The sequence below is a fragment of the Vipera berus genome (genome assembly GCF_964194415.1).
Source record: "Vipera berus genome assembly, chromosome: 5".
In the NCBI taxonomy this organism is placed as follows: domain Eukaryota; kingdom Metazoa; phylum Chordata; class Lepidosauria; order Squamata; family Viperidae; genus Vipera; species Vipera berus.
Genome location: NC_138207.1, coordinates 86,713,626 through 86,732,130, shown reverse-complemented (window position 1 = coordinate 86,732,130; position 18,505 = coordinate 86,713,626). Strand labels below are relative to the sequence as shown.

Here is an 18,505-nt window from a genome sequence, read left to right as displayed (position 1 = left end):
TTTCCCAACAGCGAGAACAATTAATCAGTGGAAAGGCTTGCCTTCAGAAATTCTGGGTGCTCTCATCACTGGAAGCTTTTAAGAAGAGATTGGACAGCCACGTGTCTGAAATGGTAGAGGGTCTCCTGCTTAAGCGGGAGGGTGGGGGGTGGGTGGGCAGAGGAGTTGGACTAGAAGACATCAAAGGAGGCTTCAAACTGTTATTCTGTTACTCTCTTATTCTGTTAAAAATTAAAAGGGATGAAAGTATTTAGGATGAAAGTGAGAGAATATTGGAAAGAGTATTTAAGAGATGTTGTTGAGAATGAAATTTATATGTGGAAGAGTAGAAGTGAAATTTTAAAAGTGCTGAAAAATGAGTCTTATAAATGCTGAACGTGGCGTGGCTACAGGTGAGGATGGTCTCTTCAGGGCTGTCCAACCTCGGCAACTTAAAATCCATGGACTTCAACTCCCAGAATTCCCCAGACAGCCTGAGAACTGAAATCCATAAATAAAGTTGTCAAGGTTGGACATCCCTGGTCTAACTGGATAAAATATGGATGCGACTTGCTTATGAAGTGGCTGCCTAAAGGCTACCACTGTGGTCTGACAATTCAAAGAATGCTTTTATTGTTCCCTTATAAAAATGGAGAGGAAGCCAGAATGTGTGTGAAAACTACAGGGGATTAGTTTGCAAAGTGCATCTGAGAACTTTTGACAGGATTTTGATGGAAAATGTAGAAACTTATAATATGAGCAACATTGGAGAAAGGCAAGCCAAGCAACGTCCGACAGATATATTTTTTCTCTCTTCTGTAAGGCCACGGAGAAACGTATAAATGTGAGAAAGCTAGTATATGGTGTTTGCTGATTTAGAGAAAGTTAATGATGAAGTGAAGAGGCTTGAGTTATGGAATATTTTGTAGGAATATGAAGATTAGCTGCTGAGTGCAAAAAAAATGGTGTAGTGAAAATGATTCAGTACTGAGAAGGGAGTAAGTCAAGGAGATGTGATCTTCTCTTGGATGTTTAATAAATTCATAGATAAATTGTCAAGAGTATTTGTGGGGACAGAAGGAGTGTGTTTGGTTGGGAAGATACATATCTTCTTTTGTTTGTAGAAAATTTATGCTGCTGGACAGAATCTGAATTACTTGTAGCAAACATTCAGTTGCACAATGCAACCAGGAAAATGGTTCTGAACAATGATTAAAGAGCAAGATAGTTGTGTTTGACAGGGGAAACAGAGTTAATGTCTAAAAGTTATACATAAGGAATACTTGATGCTCTCTGAACTTGGCTGTTTTCTTGCAGATGTTTCCGCCCTGATGTTACCCAGCTGGATAATGAAACATCTACAAGAAAACAACCAAGCTCAGAGAGCTTGGAACTACAAATATTCTCCTTTATCAGTTATACATAAGGATGGTCAGAGATAAAACAAGTTCCTTATAAAGTACTTTTCCATTTCTGTGACAGAAATGGGAAAAAAAGCATTGATTTGTGGATTTAATGCTTGAAAAAGTATTAAATAGGGAGCTGAAGGAATTTTTGTAGTGTTAAAGGGGAAGATGGAATGATGAGTTTGTTTATATGTTGGAAAAAAAAGGTCTGAAGTTCCCTTCCTTTTTCTGATTTGTGTTTTACATTTTTTCCTTGTTTCCTTTGTTCTTCACACTATTTCCCCTTTTCTTATTTCTTTTCTCTTTGCCTTATACTCTTCCTTTACATTTATTACATATGTAAAAAGTTTCAATAAAAAAATTATAAAAGTTATAAAGATGAACTTTTTTTATCTTGGCAGAATGTTTACTAAAATAAGGAAATGGATGAAGAAACATCAAGATGTGCAAATCCTGGTTACAAGTAAAGGAAGAGCAGATCCAGAAGATGAAAAACCACGTAAGGTTAACAGAATAGCAGACTCAGAAGAGACCTTGTACAGTGGGAGAAAACATTATTTGATCCCCTGCTGATTTAACTTTTTTGAAATGCATTTTTTCTGGAATTTTTGTTGTTGTTATTCTATCTCTTTGTTAAAATAAACCTACCATTAAAATTATAGACTGATTTTTTCTTTGTCAGTGGGCAAACATACAAAATCAGCAGGGGATCAAATAATCCCCCCCCCACTGTAGATGTTCTACAGGAAACCCTATACCAGGGGTCTTCAAACTTGGCCCTTTTATGACTTGTGGAGTTCAACTCCCAGAATTCCTCAGCCAGCGTGCCTGGCTGAGGAATTCTGGGAGTTGAAGTCCACAAGTCATAAAAGGGCCAAGTTTGAAGACCCCTGCCCTATACCATTTCAGACAATTGGCTAATCTCTTCTTAAAAACCTCCAGTGACGGAGCACCCACAACTTCTGGAGGCAAGCTGTTTCACTGGTTGATTCTTCTTACTGACAGAAAATTTCTCCTCAGTTCTAGTTGGATGGAGCTGATGAATGGGGAAGACTCAAGAAAGTGATGGATGGAAGGGGTTGAGATCTTCCCTGCTCACTCACACACACAAAAATGCAAAGGGACCTGCTCCCAACTATGATGCCAAACCAAACACACATCCTGGCAATTTTGTTAGTCAACCCATCCCGATACACACCTATGTTGACGTTTGAAGAACAGAATGCAAGGTTATGAACTGGTATATGGATGCAAGGAAGATTGTTTGCAAGCATTAAGTATAATGGTGTTGGTATAGATTTTCAGTTGTCTTATACCCTTGCCTGTTATTTTATTCTTTTCTTACTCTTGTTTCTTCACTTGCAGTAACATTGCTTACTTCAGTAATGTGATTGGTTTATATACACGTAAAGGAAATATCATCCAATACTATTTTTGTACTGTGCTGTTAACATGATCAGATGTACACGTACTTTTCAGATATATTTCTGAAAGTATGAATTTAATCCATGGAAATGGAGGAATTCACACCAAACTCAGGGGCGGGGGTGGGGTGGCTAGGTGCTTTGAACTAATTTAGAATCCCAGCTCTACTCTCCATTGTAATTAATGTTGTCTTCCCCAAGGAGACCTGCTAAGGTTGAAGTCTTCATTGCACATAATAAAAGGTCCCATTGCTTCTTTCTTGAATATTTTGTAGCAAAAAAACCCAGACTTTATTAAGTACGTTTTCTGGAGTGATATCTGTATGTGAAATGTGACAAGAGAGAAAAACACCAATCTAAGTAAGCTTCTGGACTTTTTAACTCCAATCAGTGGGTTTGACAACCTCCTCCAGAACAAGTGCAATTGGAAGGAAATACCTTATCTTACATGATTTCCTCAGGGAGTTTGAAATTTTATTCCATTGGGTAGAAAAAGTATGTATCTTCTTAGTGACCTGAAGTCAACATAATCACATAACCTATTGCTTAGCACTCATTTAAGTTTGGAAGAAAAATGAACAATACACTAAGTAACTGATAGCTTAATAGTGTTATATGGTCTCTTTATCTTTTAATGCTAACTTCTATTACGGTGAACAAGAAACCAGCACCATTGAAGGTCAAGATCTTCCCACTGAGCAGGATTGCTTTTCCCTTCTTTTCTTTCCCCCTCAATTGCTTAGGAATTAGCCAATAAAAACAAGAACAAGCAGCAAGTTATTACAAAATGTTTTTATCAGGAAAGTAAAAAAACCAAGTTGCATAGAAATTCTTCAAAAACTTGAACATCAAGTGTATTTCACGTGAACCGGTAATCAACGGAAGCACCAGAGACCTACCGCGCGGGGTCCTGCCCCCATTGCAACTTCTTAGCATCACCTTACACTTCTCTTATGCATCCCCCAGGATTTCTAATCACAGACAGGGCCCAGTTCACCTACTGCTCTGTCCCTCCCATTGGTCTCATTTACAAAAAATGGAGTTGCACAGCGGTGCTCAGTGGATTAAATCTCCTTCCCCCCCCAATTCAGCCAGAAGTCTATATTTAGCTGCCTTCTTTTAGCTGCCCAAGTGTCAGTAGTGGAACGTCTTCACATTCATCTCTATTAATGTTACACATGCTTGGTCCTTTAGACCTTAACACTTATTAACACACACCAAACTTTCACCAGACATCCATTGATTACTATCTACTTTTTTCCTTCCCATTTGTTGTTTTTTAAAAGCTTAACAGGGGGGAAAAAGGCAACCTTCATCTATCTTTAGCGGCAGCCCTGCTGCTGTAAAGTTATCAGCTGTCAGGAAAAAAAATACTGCTAAATCAGTAAGAGAAAGTCATCCAATTGGCAGACGAGGACTTTAAACCTAGCAGTGTATCCAGGCCTACACAGGAGTGAGCTTTGTTGCTGGTCAGAGTTAAGTAGCAGAGTGCTGTTCTTACAGTCAAATGTTGCCTTCTGCCTTCTCTTCGGACTATCTCCCACTATTGCTGTAAATCAAACTTCCATCTAATCTAACCTACTGTGGTTCCAGAGGGACAACCACTTCTTGAAAAAAATCAGCTTATGTTCCATAGCCCTTTAGGTAACATACTTCCCCAGTTTGGGCTGGGAATGGCCCCAACTTAAGAGTAAATGCTCAGTTGGTCCAAGCTAAGAGGATGCTTTTAACATTCCTCAATGAGCAATTGTTCAGAGCTATACAACTTCTTTTTGATGACCCTAAAGCCTGTGCTGAGCTTCAGGGACTGACTGAAGCCTGGAGAGAAAGCAGAACCGGAGCTAAAGAGTCCCTGGATTTTAGGCCACAGGCGGGAATCCAGTCTCAGAACAAGAGTCAGCTGGAAAGTAGGCACCAGGTTTGGATCCACGGCAATCTGCTCCACGCTGTGGCACGCCTTTCCTTGTTCCACGCAGAGATTGATGAGAGCTCCCCTCAAGCCACAGGGCTCTCGGTAAGCCAGGTGAAGCAGCTCCTTGCTCACTTGGGCGACCAGCTCATTGGGCATGAAGAGTCGGGAGGGGCGGTTGGAGTAGAGCTTGGCTTTGTTCAGAGTGACCTGGATGAGCTTCATGAGGTTGGCACACAAGAGCTCATCCTCAGGATCGTTTAACAAATCGAAGTCTGGCAAGGACACTTCATCCAGATACTCCTGGGCATCTGAAAAAACGAATCAAAGCAGCCCGTTGAGTCTCATGGACCTATAGACAAAAACACCTTTCTCCCCCAACAAAGAGAAAGCCCTAATAAGCAGGCATATACATAGAATGAAGGCTACTGCTAAGCTTGTAAGCCGCCCTGAGTCTTCGTAGAAGGGCGGGATATAAATGGAATGAAAATAAAATAAAATAAAACTCCCAGAGCAAACGCACAAGCAGGGATTTCCAGCGTCAGCTGAAGCTTTAAGACAGGGGTCTTCAAACTCGGCCCTTTTATGACTCGTGGACTTCAACTCCCAGGATTCCTTAGCCAGACACGCTGGCTGAGGAATTCTGGGAGTTGAAGTCCACAAGTCATAAAAGGGCCAAGTTTGAAGACCCCTGCTTTAAGAGATCCCTAAAAGCAAGACAGCAGGAAAAAAGCCTAAAAAGGTGGGCTTGTTCTCTGGTCTGGCTTCCTCATTAAGGCTCTCCAAAACCCTAGCGCAGGGGTCTTCAAACTTGGCCCTTTTATGACTTGTGGACTTCAACTCCCAGAATTCCTCAGCTAGACACACTGGCTGAGGAATTCTGGGAGTTGAAGTCCACAAGTCATAAAAGGGCCAAGTTTGAAGACCCCTGTCTTAAAGCTTTGCTGGCTGAGGAATTCTGGGAGTTGAAGTCCACAAGTCATAAAAGGACCAAGTTTGAAGACCCCTGCCCTAGCGCTTTCTCAAAGGGGGGGGGTTTAGAACTACAACTCCCATCGTGCTGAACGAAGAAGCTGGTTGCAGCTCAGTTGGAATCAAAACAAGTCCCGGTGGGATTCCAAAGCGATGTCTAACCAACTTACGCGGCTCAGCACAATGGACCTTGTAGTCCAGCCCATCGAAAAGGTGCTAAGAGGGGAAGGGAAGGGTGCGCAAGCGCGCCCACGGGCAGCCGACTCACTCACCTCCTTCGGAGCTCAAACTGCTGTCCAGGGACTCGCAATCGGAGTTCTCCAGCCTGGCGCTACGACGACTAGCCGCTTCTTGGTAGGCGTTCTTCTCCCAGGAAAAGGCAGGCGCCGGGTTCTCCCTCTGCTCCGGAATGGGAGGCAGCGAAGGGAAGCCGTCCCAAGACACCGGCATCTTCCTCGACGGAGCGCCGGGCTTGCAGGTTGGAGGCTGGAATCGGCGGCCGGAGAAACGACTCTGGAGGAGGAGGAGGAGGAGGAGGACCGTCAACTCCACAGAGTCCCCTTCTGGAGCGGTGGGGATCGTGGCCAGGCCAAGATCACGGCGGGAACACCCGGAGAGACCTCGCGAAGCAGCGCTCGCCGACAACCCCCCCCCCCCCAAAAAAAAAAAAAGGACTAAAAGAAGAGCTTACCGGCTTTTGCAGGACGCCTGTCGAGTGTGTGCAAAACAACAACAACAACAACAACACAACCGCTTCTCAGGACTAGCAGCGGAAACCCTGAATCGTAACGAGGCGTACGAAGAATAATTTAGTTTAAAAAAAGGAAAAAAAAGAAGCAGCCCGTCAATCCAAAGCTTCGCCTCCCTCCCTGCTCTCCCTTTGCCCTTTCCTTGGCACTAGCGTTCCCAGCCCCCTGTTCCGCCTTTAAATAGTCAGGTCAAGAGGAAGCTCCGCCCCTTGCCCACGCTCACCCCTTCTGCTCGTTCGCTCCCTTGCCCGCTGACTGGCCGGCCGGGAGGACGGGCTGGGCCAATCGCGAGCGACTGCACGTTCGCAACGTTCTCTCCTGCCCGGTTACAGCAGCTCGGGACACACCTCTTTTCGTGCCGGACGGAGCTGAAAAGCTGGGATGTTTGGGGGGGGTGGGGGAGGGGAAGCGGCGCGCACGGGGAGGGGGAAAGGCCCGGGGCCTGTGGAACAATAGGAGAGGGAGGAGAGGGCTGCTTTCCCCACCCCCCACCCCGCGCGCCTAGAAAACTCGAGTTATCCTGCTTTTCTGAACGTAACCCCTTACTTTCCACGCGAAGCTGCGTAGAACTTAGTTGGGACTTCGCAGTGGGAAGCGGACACCCACACACACACACACACACTCAGACGGGCGAGGGGAGGCCGGCTTGTTCCCCGCTTTCTGTCAGGCTTCTCATTTAGCGCGGTGGTGGAGCCGAGATTGGTTTGGCGAGGAGATCCTGGGGAATTGAGCCCGACAAAATGCCGAGTTTGGTCCCTCGTTCTGCGAAGTTATCGTGACTGTTAAAACTTACTTTGAAGACCTGGCTCTTTGAGCTCTCTGGCCTGGTCTGAGCATATTAATTGGGATTTTAACTGTTTTTTTTTAAACTGGGGTTTTATTGCAAGGTTTATATAATTCTTTTAATTGATTTTAAGTTTTGTTAACTGTTGTATCTGTTTTTTAAATAACCTTGTGAACCGCCCTGAGTCCTACGGGAGAAGGGCGGTATATAAATTGAATAAATAAATAAACAAACAAACACATACATACATACTTATGTATTACTTTTAAATGGGACATAATCTTATGCAGAATTGACTTGGGAGGCCGGTGTGTGGTGTAGTTGGTTCACATGGTGTGGTGGGATGGAGGGTTTGTTGTCACTGTGTTGGGGGGAGAGGCTCAGCTAATCTCAATGTACACATGTTGTACTTTGACAATAAAGATTTATTTATTTATTGATTGATTGATTGGATGTGTGGGCTCCTCCGCTTTCCTTTCTAATGGGCCCTAATTCGGGCTGAGCCAGCATTTTTGAATAAGGCAATAATGGCCTCAAGGGAATGATGGCTCAAGCAACCAACATATATAAAAGTTCGGCTCCTATACAGTTTAATGGGATTCACACGTCGGAGGCAAGTTGATTGGTTCAAAGTACGCGTGAACCGATCTGGGATTGCATTAAGAAGTCGCGGCTATCACCAAGCGATCCTTCGTTTCTGCTAACTTTTTTTTTGCTAGAGAAACCCTATCGATTAGAGTTTGTTTCCACCACCACCACCCCCGTGGATGCCCGACGCCTGTGATTCACACACCTAGTTCCACTCGCTGCGTGTAACGTGTTTGTTCACGTGTAATGTACTGGTTAAGAGTCGCGCTCAACCTCTCTCCATCCTCCGGTTTGTCTCCTGAATCTCATGCTGGATTTCTCGTTTTTCACGCTTAAATCTTTGGACGGCTTGAACCTTTTCCTCGGCAAAGGGGTCGGGCGGTCAAACTTGGACCTTAATACCATTTTATCTCTTTTTTTTAAGTGGAAACCCCACGAGCAACATGAAGCAGGTCAAAATTGGGGGGGTGGCGGCGGGGAAAGACTTGCTACTGTGCTCGAAGTGGAGCAACAGCTGCCCTTAAGCGGAGCCCAGCGTTGCATTTGTCCAAAAAAAAAGACATTTAAAAAAAGGGAAGACATGCCTGGAAAGATCTAGCGTTCCCCATTAAGCTCATCTAGTTCAAATTGTTTCATTTTGCCCATAATCTGCTTCAATTCCCCTCCCGGACGACGAGCCCCCAAGTCACAGAATCCTTCCCCCCAGCAGGGTCCAGCACGCGGGATGGATTCCCAAGGAGAATCGGCAACGCGCCAGGCGCGTTCACACGACCCTTTTTTGTGCTATACAGGCTGTTCCCTGGCAGAAAGTGGAAATCCCGGCGCGATTGCTCAACGCGGCTTTCTCGCTGCGGCTTCGGCGGAGGAAGAAGGTCGGGGACGGTGAATTTTGCAGGACCCGAGAGCTCCAGCAGAGGCGGAGACTCCCGCCGGGTCCTAGCGCTTCCCGAGCTCCCGAGCCTTCTGTGCACGGTTACTGTAAGCCAGGGGTAGGCAACCTCGGCTCTTTTATGACTCATGGACTTCAACTCCCAGAATTCCTCAGCCAGCTTGGCTGGCTGAGGAATTCTGGGAGTTGAAGTCCATGAGTCATAAAAGAGCCGAGGTTGCCTACCCCTGCTGTAAGCCATGGCGAAGGTTGCGTCAGGATCGGCGAGTGAGGAAACGAGCGGCCGGGCGGGGGAGGGGAAAAGGAAGCCTCGGTCGAGCGTGCAAGAAGAGAGATCGTTTCATCAGAAAAAAAAAGAGAGAGAGAGAGACGAAGAAGGAAGTTCTGTCTGTAAGCTGCTTTGACCTTCTGGAAGGTTTATGGTTGTAAAAGTCTGATTCATTGCTTGCTTTTCTGGAAATTAACTTCCAGAAATCGTTACTCTGCGTCACTCTCCTCTTGATAAGGGTAGGGAGTCTCGGAGTACAGTAATAGGGGAGAAGATCAGTTAAACACCGGTGTAGCTCAGGCAACTTCATACAGGGGTCTTCAAACTTGGCCCTTTTATGACTTGTGGACTTCAACTCCCAGAATTCCTCAGCCAGGCATGCTGACTGAGGAATTCTGGGAGTTGAAGTCCATACGTCATAAAAGGGCCAAGTTTGAAGACCCCTGCAGTACAAGGTAGGTAGGTAAGAAAGGGAAGGAAGGAAGGGAAAGAAAGAAAGAAGGCCAGATCCTGAAGCTAAAACTCAAATACTTTGGCCACCTAATGAGAAGGAAGGACTCACTGGAGAAGAGCCTCATGCTGGGAAAGGTCGAGGGCAAGAGAAGAAGGGGATGACAGAGAATGAGGTGGCTGGATGGAGTCACTGAAGCAGTAGGCGTGAGCTTAAATGGACTCCAGAAGATGGTAGAGGACAGGAAGGCCTGGAGGAACGTTGTCCATGGGGTCTCGATGGGTCGGACATGACCTCGCAGCTAATAACAACAACATAGCTCAGGGTTGGTCGGGCAACTTCATACAGTACAAGATAGGTAGGTAAGAAAGAGAAGGAAGGAAGGAAGGGAAAGAAAGGAAAAAAGGAAAAAAGAGAAAGTAAGGAAGGAGTTGGCAATTAAAAGGCCTCTGATCTGCCCCTCCCCTCTTTTCCTCAGTTTCTAAGCTGTTTGGTAGATCTTGACCAGATAAAGTGAGGGAAATAATGTTGCTTTCCATATTTTTTTTCTGTTGTTGTTAGTTGTGAAGTCGTGTCCGACCCATCGCGACCCCACGGACAATGTTCCTCCAGGCCTTCCTGTCCTCTACCATCTTCTGGAGTCCATTTGAGCTCACGCCTACTGCTTCAGTGACTCCATCCAGCCACCTCATTCTCTGTCGTCCCCTTCTTCTATTGCCCTCCATCTTTCCCAGCATTAGGCTCTTCTCCAGTGAGTCCTTCCTTCTCATTAGGTGGCCAAAGTATTTGAGTTTTAGCTTCAGGATCTGGCCTTCTAAAGAGCAGTCAGGGTTGATCTCCTCTAGGACTGACTGGTTTGATCGCCTTGCAGTCCAAGGGACTCGCAGGAGTCTTCTCCAACACCATGGTTCAAAGGCTTCAATTCTTTGGCGCTCAGCCTTTCTTATGGTCCAACTTTCACTGCCATACATTGCAACTGGGAAGACCATAGCCTTGACTATACGCATTTTGTTGACAGGGTGATGTCTCTGCTTTTTAGTGTGCTGTCTAGATTTGCCGTGGCTTTCCTCCCGAGGAGCAAGCGTCTTTTAATTTCTTGGCTACAGTCCCCATCTGCAGTGATCCCCATCTGCAGTGATTTTTTTCTATAGATCAGCTATTAACAGCACCATTAACCTATCTTTTCACATCAATTTTATTACCTCAAGGACACACAAAGACCTTAATACACATACATGCACAAAGAAAGAAAAAAAAATCGGAGATCTTAAAGTTTTACACACGGTGGCCAGGCATTTTCATTGTAGATCTTTGGTTAACCTAAGTTAGAATATTTTCATCTCATCATACCTCCTCAGTGAGTGCAAAATAGAAGAGGAGAAAGATCAATTCCTTTTTTTCCCTTATCTGTTTTTTATTATTATTATTTTAACTGAAAGTACCTTTCTTTGGCCAAATTAAGTTACCAGCCTTTTTCCTAAGCTTAGTCCATTTCCTATGCCGTGCACAGATTTCATTTCCCACCGGAGAGGCATAATGTCCCAGGTATTTTGTTGGGGCTACCAACAAAACTTCCAAAGTGGAGTTTCCCATTTTCCTACCTCTTGACGCGTGCCCCTGATTGTTTTGGGTGCCACCTGCTGCACCCAAGGAGAATAACAAAATAACAGAACAACACAGTTGGAAGGGACCTTGGAGGTCTTCTAGTCCAACCCCTGCTCAAACAAGAGAAAATATACAATTTCTGACAAATGGCTGTCCAGTCTCTTCTTAAAGACTTCCAGTGATGAAGCACCCACAATTTCTGGAGACAAGTTGTTCCACTGGCTAATTGTTCTCACAGTCACAACATTATTCCTTAGCTCTAGGCTGGTTCTACCTTTGTTTAGTTTCTATTCATTGCTTCTTGTCCTGCCTTCTGGTGTTTCAGTAAATAGATTGACTCCCTATTCTTTGTGGCAGCTTTTCAGATATTGGAATACTGCTATCGTGTCACTGCTCGTCCTTCTTTTCACTAGACCAGGGGTAGGCAACCTCGGCTCTTTTATGACTCATGGACTTAGCATAGCTGACTCAGGAATTCTGGGAGTTGAAGTCCATGAGTCATAAAAGAGCCAAGGTTGCCTACCCCTGCACTAGACCAAACATACCCAATCCCTGCAACTGTTCTTCATATGTTTTAGCCTCCAGCCCCCAAATCATCTTTGTTGCTCTTCTTTGGACTCGGTCCAGAGTGTCAACATAAAGCGTACAAACACTTCACATAATTTTTGATTCTGTCCCTCTGCTAATGCAGCCTAGGATTCAGTTGGCTTTTTTTGGCAGCTGCAGCAGACGGCTGGCTCATATTTAAGTGATTGTCCACTAGGACTCCCAGATCCCTCTTGCAGTTACTGCTATTGAGCCAGGTTCCACCCACTCTGTACTGGCATATTTGGTTTTTCTTGCCTAAGTGCAAAATCTTACTTTTCTCACTGTTGAATTTCATTTTGTTAGCTAGGGCCCTGTGTTCAAGTCTGTTGAGATCCTTCTGGATCCTGAGCCTGTCTTCTGGGTTGTTGGCTATTCCTGCCAGCTTGTTGTCATCAGTGAATTTGATGACTTCCCCTTCTGTTCCCTCATCTAAATTGTTTATGAAGATATTGGAACAGTATTGGGCCTAACAGAACTTTGGGATAACCCGTTGCTTATTTCCCTCCATGTAGACCTAGTTCCACACGTTGAGTGCTGTTTGCCAGCCAGTTATGAATCTCTTTGGTGGTGATGCTGTGCCACATTTTTCTAACTTACTAAGAAGTTAGTTGGGAGGGAGTGGGATGGGGAATATTTTAGCATTACCCCAAAATGACTATCATAGTATTATAATATTTAATTGAAGTATTGGATTAATATAGAGCGGCTGGAACTCCATCAAAAGTAGATTAGACCAGGGGTCCTCAACCTTGGCAACTTAAGACTTGTGTACTTCAACTCTCAGAATTCCTCAGCCAGCAAACCTGGCTGAGGAATTCTGGAAGTTGAAGTCCACAAGTCTTAAAGTTGCCATGGTTGGAGACGCCTGGATTAGACCATCTTCAGCATGTGGGCTGAGTTAGGACTGTTCATTTTTTTTCCCCTGCGTCCTTCCGCAAGAGGACTCGGGAAATCCCCTTATTAATATTATGAACTAACAAAAGCAGAACTATCCTCAGCTGATTTCTTGTATGTTCTATCTCAAACCAAAGGCAAATTATGCTACCAGTTTTTACTAATGTGGCCAGAAATTGGGTTGGATTTAAACCTGGTGCAGATGTCAAAGTACAGTTTAATGTGTGAATGTGTCAGAGCTTGCTTACGCTCAGAAAATCTTCCCAATGCTTCTATTCCCAAGTAGACAACTAGTTTTGAAGTAAAAGAGAAATCCAGTTCACTGTAATTAAAATGTCTACACTTTACAATAATGTCACTAACTCAGCATTTATATTATGTTTCATGAGAGTTCAGAACATTTGACCTATAATTTTACTTCACTAATCACTACGAAAACCCTGCAAGGTATCTCAGCATTACTTTTTTCATAGCGTAGATGGAAAGAGAGACACATTGAGGTGCATCTTCAGCTCATAAGTAGCCTAAGGCTTTTGTAAATCTGGGACTTTTCCAGGGTGATAATCCCAAGTAATTAATCCTATAGCTGCTGTTCCAGACAAATCCCAAATGGCAAGCTTTCTCAGCAGTAGCAATTTTTTTATATATAATTAGCTGAATATTACTTATTCTCTGCCTGACGTTCCAACCATTATAAAACAGCAGTGATCAGGTATCATTTGTAATAGTATGTTTTTGGCTGCTTTATTTAAAGTTAGGTTTTGAAATGTTTCCCTCCCCCTTGTTTTGGAATTATAGCTATAATAAAAGTCTAGAACAGGGGTCCCCAACTCCCGGTCCGTGGACCGGCACCAGACTGCAGAATGCCAGAAACCAGTCTGCGCAAACAAGCCCCATCCCGGGATGCAGACAGTACATGAAACCACGGTCTGTGGAAAAAAACTCTCCACGAAACTGGTACCCAAAAAGTTGGGGACCTCTGGTCTAGATAGATGCTCAATAATCATCCTGAGTCTCAGACTAGTTCTAACTATTGATAATGTTCTTCGTGATCCAGAAACAAACCACATTCCTAATTGCTATTGTCCTGAGAGGTTGTTACACACCACCACCACTGGAAAAAAATGGGATTAGTTTACCAAAAATGTACTCCATAATAATCAGAACAACAGATTTACAGAGTGCGTTTATTCCATTCACAATGGAATTACATTTAAAATGTCCCTATTAAAAAAACAAGACTACAGGTAGTCCTTGACTTGCAACAACAATTGAGTCGAAAATTTATGTTGTTAAGTGAGACATTTGTTAGGCGAGTTTTGCCCTATTTTATGACCTACCTTGCCACAGTGGTTACATGAATTGTTGCAGTTGTTAAGTTAATAACAGAGTTGTTAAGTGAATCTGGCTTCCTCATTGACTTTGCTTGTCAGAAGATCGCAAAAGTTGATCACGTGGCAACTGTCATAAATATGAACCAGTTGCCAAGCAGCCAAATTTTGGTCACATGACCATGGGGATGCTGCAGTGGTCATAAATGTGAAAAACGGGGATATGTCGCTTTTTCCAGTGCCACTCTAACTTTGAACAGTGACTAAACACACTGTTGTAAGTTAAGGATTACCTGTGCTGGTTTTCATACGTTTAATAAATGGCAAAACTGGATGCCATTGACTATACATATAAAAAAGCCCTTATTTCAGAAATAGTAATTGTACACAAAATATTTTCTAAGTGATTGCATAGCAAATAGGTTTAGATTTACAGAAGTGAAAGGAATATCTTTACATTCATAGACATGGAGAACTGAGTACTGTCTGAAACAATTTGAAGGAGCATATATTCAATTAGGGTAATACTGTACAAATAGAGACATTGGAAAAGTAGACTATATAGACATTTACATAATTAATTGCTATCTATAATTGCTCCATACAAGCTAGATATAATAAAGGTGGCTATTTTATGCCCCGTTTACCTGAATTTTGGAAGGGACGCGGTGGCTCAGTGGGTTAGGACGCTGAGCTTGTCGATCAGAAGGTCGGCAGTTTGGCGGGTCGAATCCCGAGTGCCGTGTAACAGAGTGAGCGCCTGTTACTCGTCCCAGCTTCTGCCAACCTAGCAGTTCGAAAGCACGTAAAAATGCAAGTAGAAAAATAGGGACCACTACGGTGGGAAGGTAACAGCGTTCCGTGCGCCTTTGGCGTCTAGTCATACTGGCCACATGACTACGGAGACGTCCTTGGACAAGCGCTGGCTCTTTGGCTTTGAAACGGAGATGAGCACCGGCCCCTAGAGTCGGAAACGACTAGCACGCATGTGCGGGGGAACCTTTACCTTTACCTACCTGAATTTGGTGAGATTTTCTTTCATACAAACCTGCTTAGTACCAAAACACAACAAACACATGGTTAGTTTTAAATAGACTGTAGCCCAGGGAAAATCTCAGTCCACGTTTTTTGGCTTTAAAGTTACTGAATCAGCTTACACATTGTCATGAGCTAAGATGCATAGTCATGATTTATTGAATAAGCTACAGTGAACTCTTCCATCAAGATGGAACATCAAAACATTGTTTACAAACCACAATGGCTGGAGTCAAAATACCAAATAAACCCTACATTTCATTACATTTACATGCTGCTAATCTCATACGTGGCGTAATAGATGAATGTAGCAAATATCTCAGACTCTGTTCAGAAAGAGAAGGAATAACGGCCTGTCCCACGGGATTGGTGAGTAAATATCGCACTTAGAGACAACAGGAACACATTTGTGTAATTTGTGTTGGAAACAACACGATTTGCCATTGACATCTTCCAAAATGGTTTTAATGGGTTCTCAATCTTGCCTAAAGCCCTGGGATCTCATGATAGTTCCATCCTCCAAAGACTATGACTCTCTTGTCTGTCTATCCTTTTGCAGATAGGCTGTGTTTCTCAACTACCACACTTTTACACTGTGCAAATTTCAACTCTTCCCCCAGCTTTAAGTTGGGGAAGTTGAGAAACACTGAGTTAAGGTAAGACAATTACTAAACAATAAAGCAATGTTCCTACGCTCCTCTCAGGACTCCGACTGTACAGTTGGGGCAAGACAACTTATAAATCTAATGCAAAGTTGGGAAATTGTGTGCTCCAATCCAAACTGGGGAAGGTGAGTGGAGGAGAATTATTGTGTGTAGTAAGCCACAGAAGCTCAGTCAAGGTAGGGGATTCTTAAGAGTGTCCCTTTTCTCTTGAGTCATTCTGTTTCTCTAACCAGAGCTCTTCAGAAATGCTTCCATTTTAAATTCTGCTATTGAAATCCTACCCCCTGTGCTTTTATATTACTGCAAAAAGTCATTAGCGTGCATTATTCATGAAGTAACTTGACAAGAATGAAAAGTGGAAGAGCCAAGGGCTTTCCTTTAACATAAAGGTGAAGATTTTACTGTGTTCTTTGCTGTCACCATTAGTGCCCAAGGTGAGAGAAGAGACCTCCCAGTTACCCATTAGCTGTGGCATGGCTTCCTCACTGCAGGTTTTAAAGAAGAGATTGGAAGTCATTTCTCTGAAATGGTATTAGCTCTCCTGCTTGACCAGGAGTTGGACTAGAAGGCCTCTAAGGCTCCTTCCGACTCTCTTTATTCTATTCAGGGGTCTCCAAACTTGGCAATTTTAAGACTGGTGGACTTCAACTCCCAGAATTCCTCAGCCAGCCCTGAAGTACACCAGTCTTAAAATTGCCAAATCTGGAGACCCTTGTTCTATTCTATATCAACAAATGGAAAACGAGATAAATGTAGTGAAATCAGCTTTGTTTTATTGAAATGTGTGAAAAAACCCGTTTTAAAAAAAATCTATGAATGAGTATTTGCATGCTCATTTACATACATATTTATCAGCAGTCATAAACGAAAACGACAACAACAACTTCTTGAACAACAAGAAGTCTGGTCTCTTTATCACCTTCTGATCCTGCTTATGAATATTCTTTCACCATGTATATCATGGGTGTCAAACTCGATCGTGTCAGATGACATATCGTGACGTATCGCGATGTTTTTTGCCTTTGTGGAGCTGGGGTGGGTGTGGCCTGTGCATATGGCCTGTGGGCCGCCAGTTTGACACCCCTGTATATATGTATATATAGTACACCCTGAATATTGTATCTAATGAAGTTTGCATGTACAACACTCAATTTTGGAGAAATTTTAGAAAGCTTAGTTTAAGCATCTTCCTTAGCAAACTAGGGCAGTTCTTTAGGGTTTGGGGGGTTTTTTAGTGGGGATTTTTTTTTTGGCTGCATTGGCTTCCAAACAACCTCTGCTGTAATTTGGATTGGCTGGAAACTTTTATAGGGATTAAGCGTGTGCAGTCAAGGCATATTCAGCAGTAAATCAAACTGAGGCTCGGATAATTGTTAAAAGCTGTAGTCACAAAGAGCAGCTTTCCTTTGCCATAGCCTACAAAAGGCTGGATCTCCACACCTTAAAATAACCACACCTTTCTTTCTAAAGGGGCTTTCATAAAACAAATGAAAATGATTCCACAGCAATGCAGGATGCCTGGGCCCACTTAGGTTCGAACTATACATTTGGCTAGGTTGTTGTATTTCTAAGTCATTCAGCACGCACGTTAGATACAATAATAAATTAATTTTTTGTTTAAGTTGATTGCAGCCTGTTTCAACCTCCAGGAGCCGTGGTGGTGCAGGGCTTAGAATGCGGCATTGCAGGCAGAGTCCGATCCTGACAGGCCCAAGGTTGACTCAGCCTTCCGTCTTTCTGAGGTTGGTAAAGTGAGGACCCAGATTGTTGCGGACAATATGCTGACTTTGTAAACTGCTTAGAGAGTGCTGTAAAAGCACTACGAAGTAGTATATGAGTCTACTGCTATGTGTTAGGACTGCAGTTGCGAAACTCCCGTCTATGAGCAACACGTCTGGAAAATACTGGATTTGAAGAGGCAGATGCATATTTAAACATGTTTCCTAAGAATTTCCTAAGTCTGATGTTCCAGTATAATTTTCTTATTAAGCAGTCAATAAGAACTTTTAAAGATAGGACGTCTTTGCAATGCTAGAAGTGTGCCATATCTCGAACTCTGTAGAAGATAGGAGAAACTGCTATTAAATGTTAATAAAGGAAAGAAGGCATGACTAATTTGCCATTTTTATAGACGTGACACACACTGTCCCACAGTTCATATACAGCCATGTTTTTTTAACAATGGTTTACAGAAGAAAGCACAATTGGCTGGTTTGTACAACAGATTAGGCACAACCTCTCTTCACAAATGATAATGGCTGAGTTAGCGCATCATGTTAAGCCAAAGCAAACAATCCCATTATTTAGTGCAATAAATGAAGCAGATCACTTATCTTACTCCCTTGCTAAGCATAAGTTTACCATCGTGAAAGTTGACATATTTTAGACTCCTTCCCTTGGCCTCTCTTCTTCCTAAGACATCTGTCAACTTTCCTAAGAAAATAAGAGAGCTTGGGCTACAATCCATGGAAAATGTGCTGCTTGCAGCATGGGCGGAATAAGCCATGATACTTTGATACAAGGAGCTGGAAGACGCTCACTTGATTATTATGCTTCTCATGCCTGCAGGTAATTTGTAGGAAACTCATGTATCATTTGACCATAATTTTCACAGAACAAGTAATGCACTGTAGCTGACCTCAGTTCCCAAACGTGATATTGGAGACAAGAGAAGCAAGTAACAATACAAGGCAGATTTTGCTGAAATCCATCTCTACCAATAATAGAGGTGACTTGGAAGCAAATGACAAGAGGCAGGGTGCCGTGAAAGGGTGGTCTGCATATCATTATCAAATGGGGCAGTGAATGGTTCTTGCCTGGATTTTGAGCTTCACGGATGGTATCAAAACCAGTCTATAATTCAGAGAGATGGACAGACTAAACGTGGAGATGCAGCAAGGACTAATCAGAATCAAGACTGCAACATGCTAGTGAAGGTTAACTTCCCCTAATCCACAGTGTTTTTATT

At 43.4% G+C, this 18,505-nt stretch overlaps 1 protein-coding gene across 1 annotated transcript; it reads right to left on the bottom strand.

Moving 5' to 3' along the window:
* Window positions 1–3,586: 3,586 nt before the first annotated feature.
* Window positions 3,587–6,586, bottom strand: DDIT4 (DNA damage inducible transcript 4). Its single transcript, XM_081329613.1, has 3 exons — window positions 6,382–6,586; window positions 5,963–6,203; window positions 3,587–5,029 (listed from the first exon to the last, which is right to left on the bottom strand). Exons 2-3 carry the CDS (start codon window positions 6,138–6,140, stop codon window positions 4,536–4,538), a joined length of 672 nt encoding a protein of 223 aa, XP_081185739.1. The 5' UTR covers window positions 6,141–6,203; window positions 6,382–6,586; the 3' UTR covers window positions 3,587–4,535.
* Window positions 6,587–18,505: the final 11,919 nt, after the last annotated feature.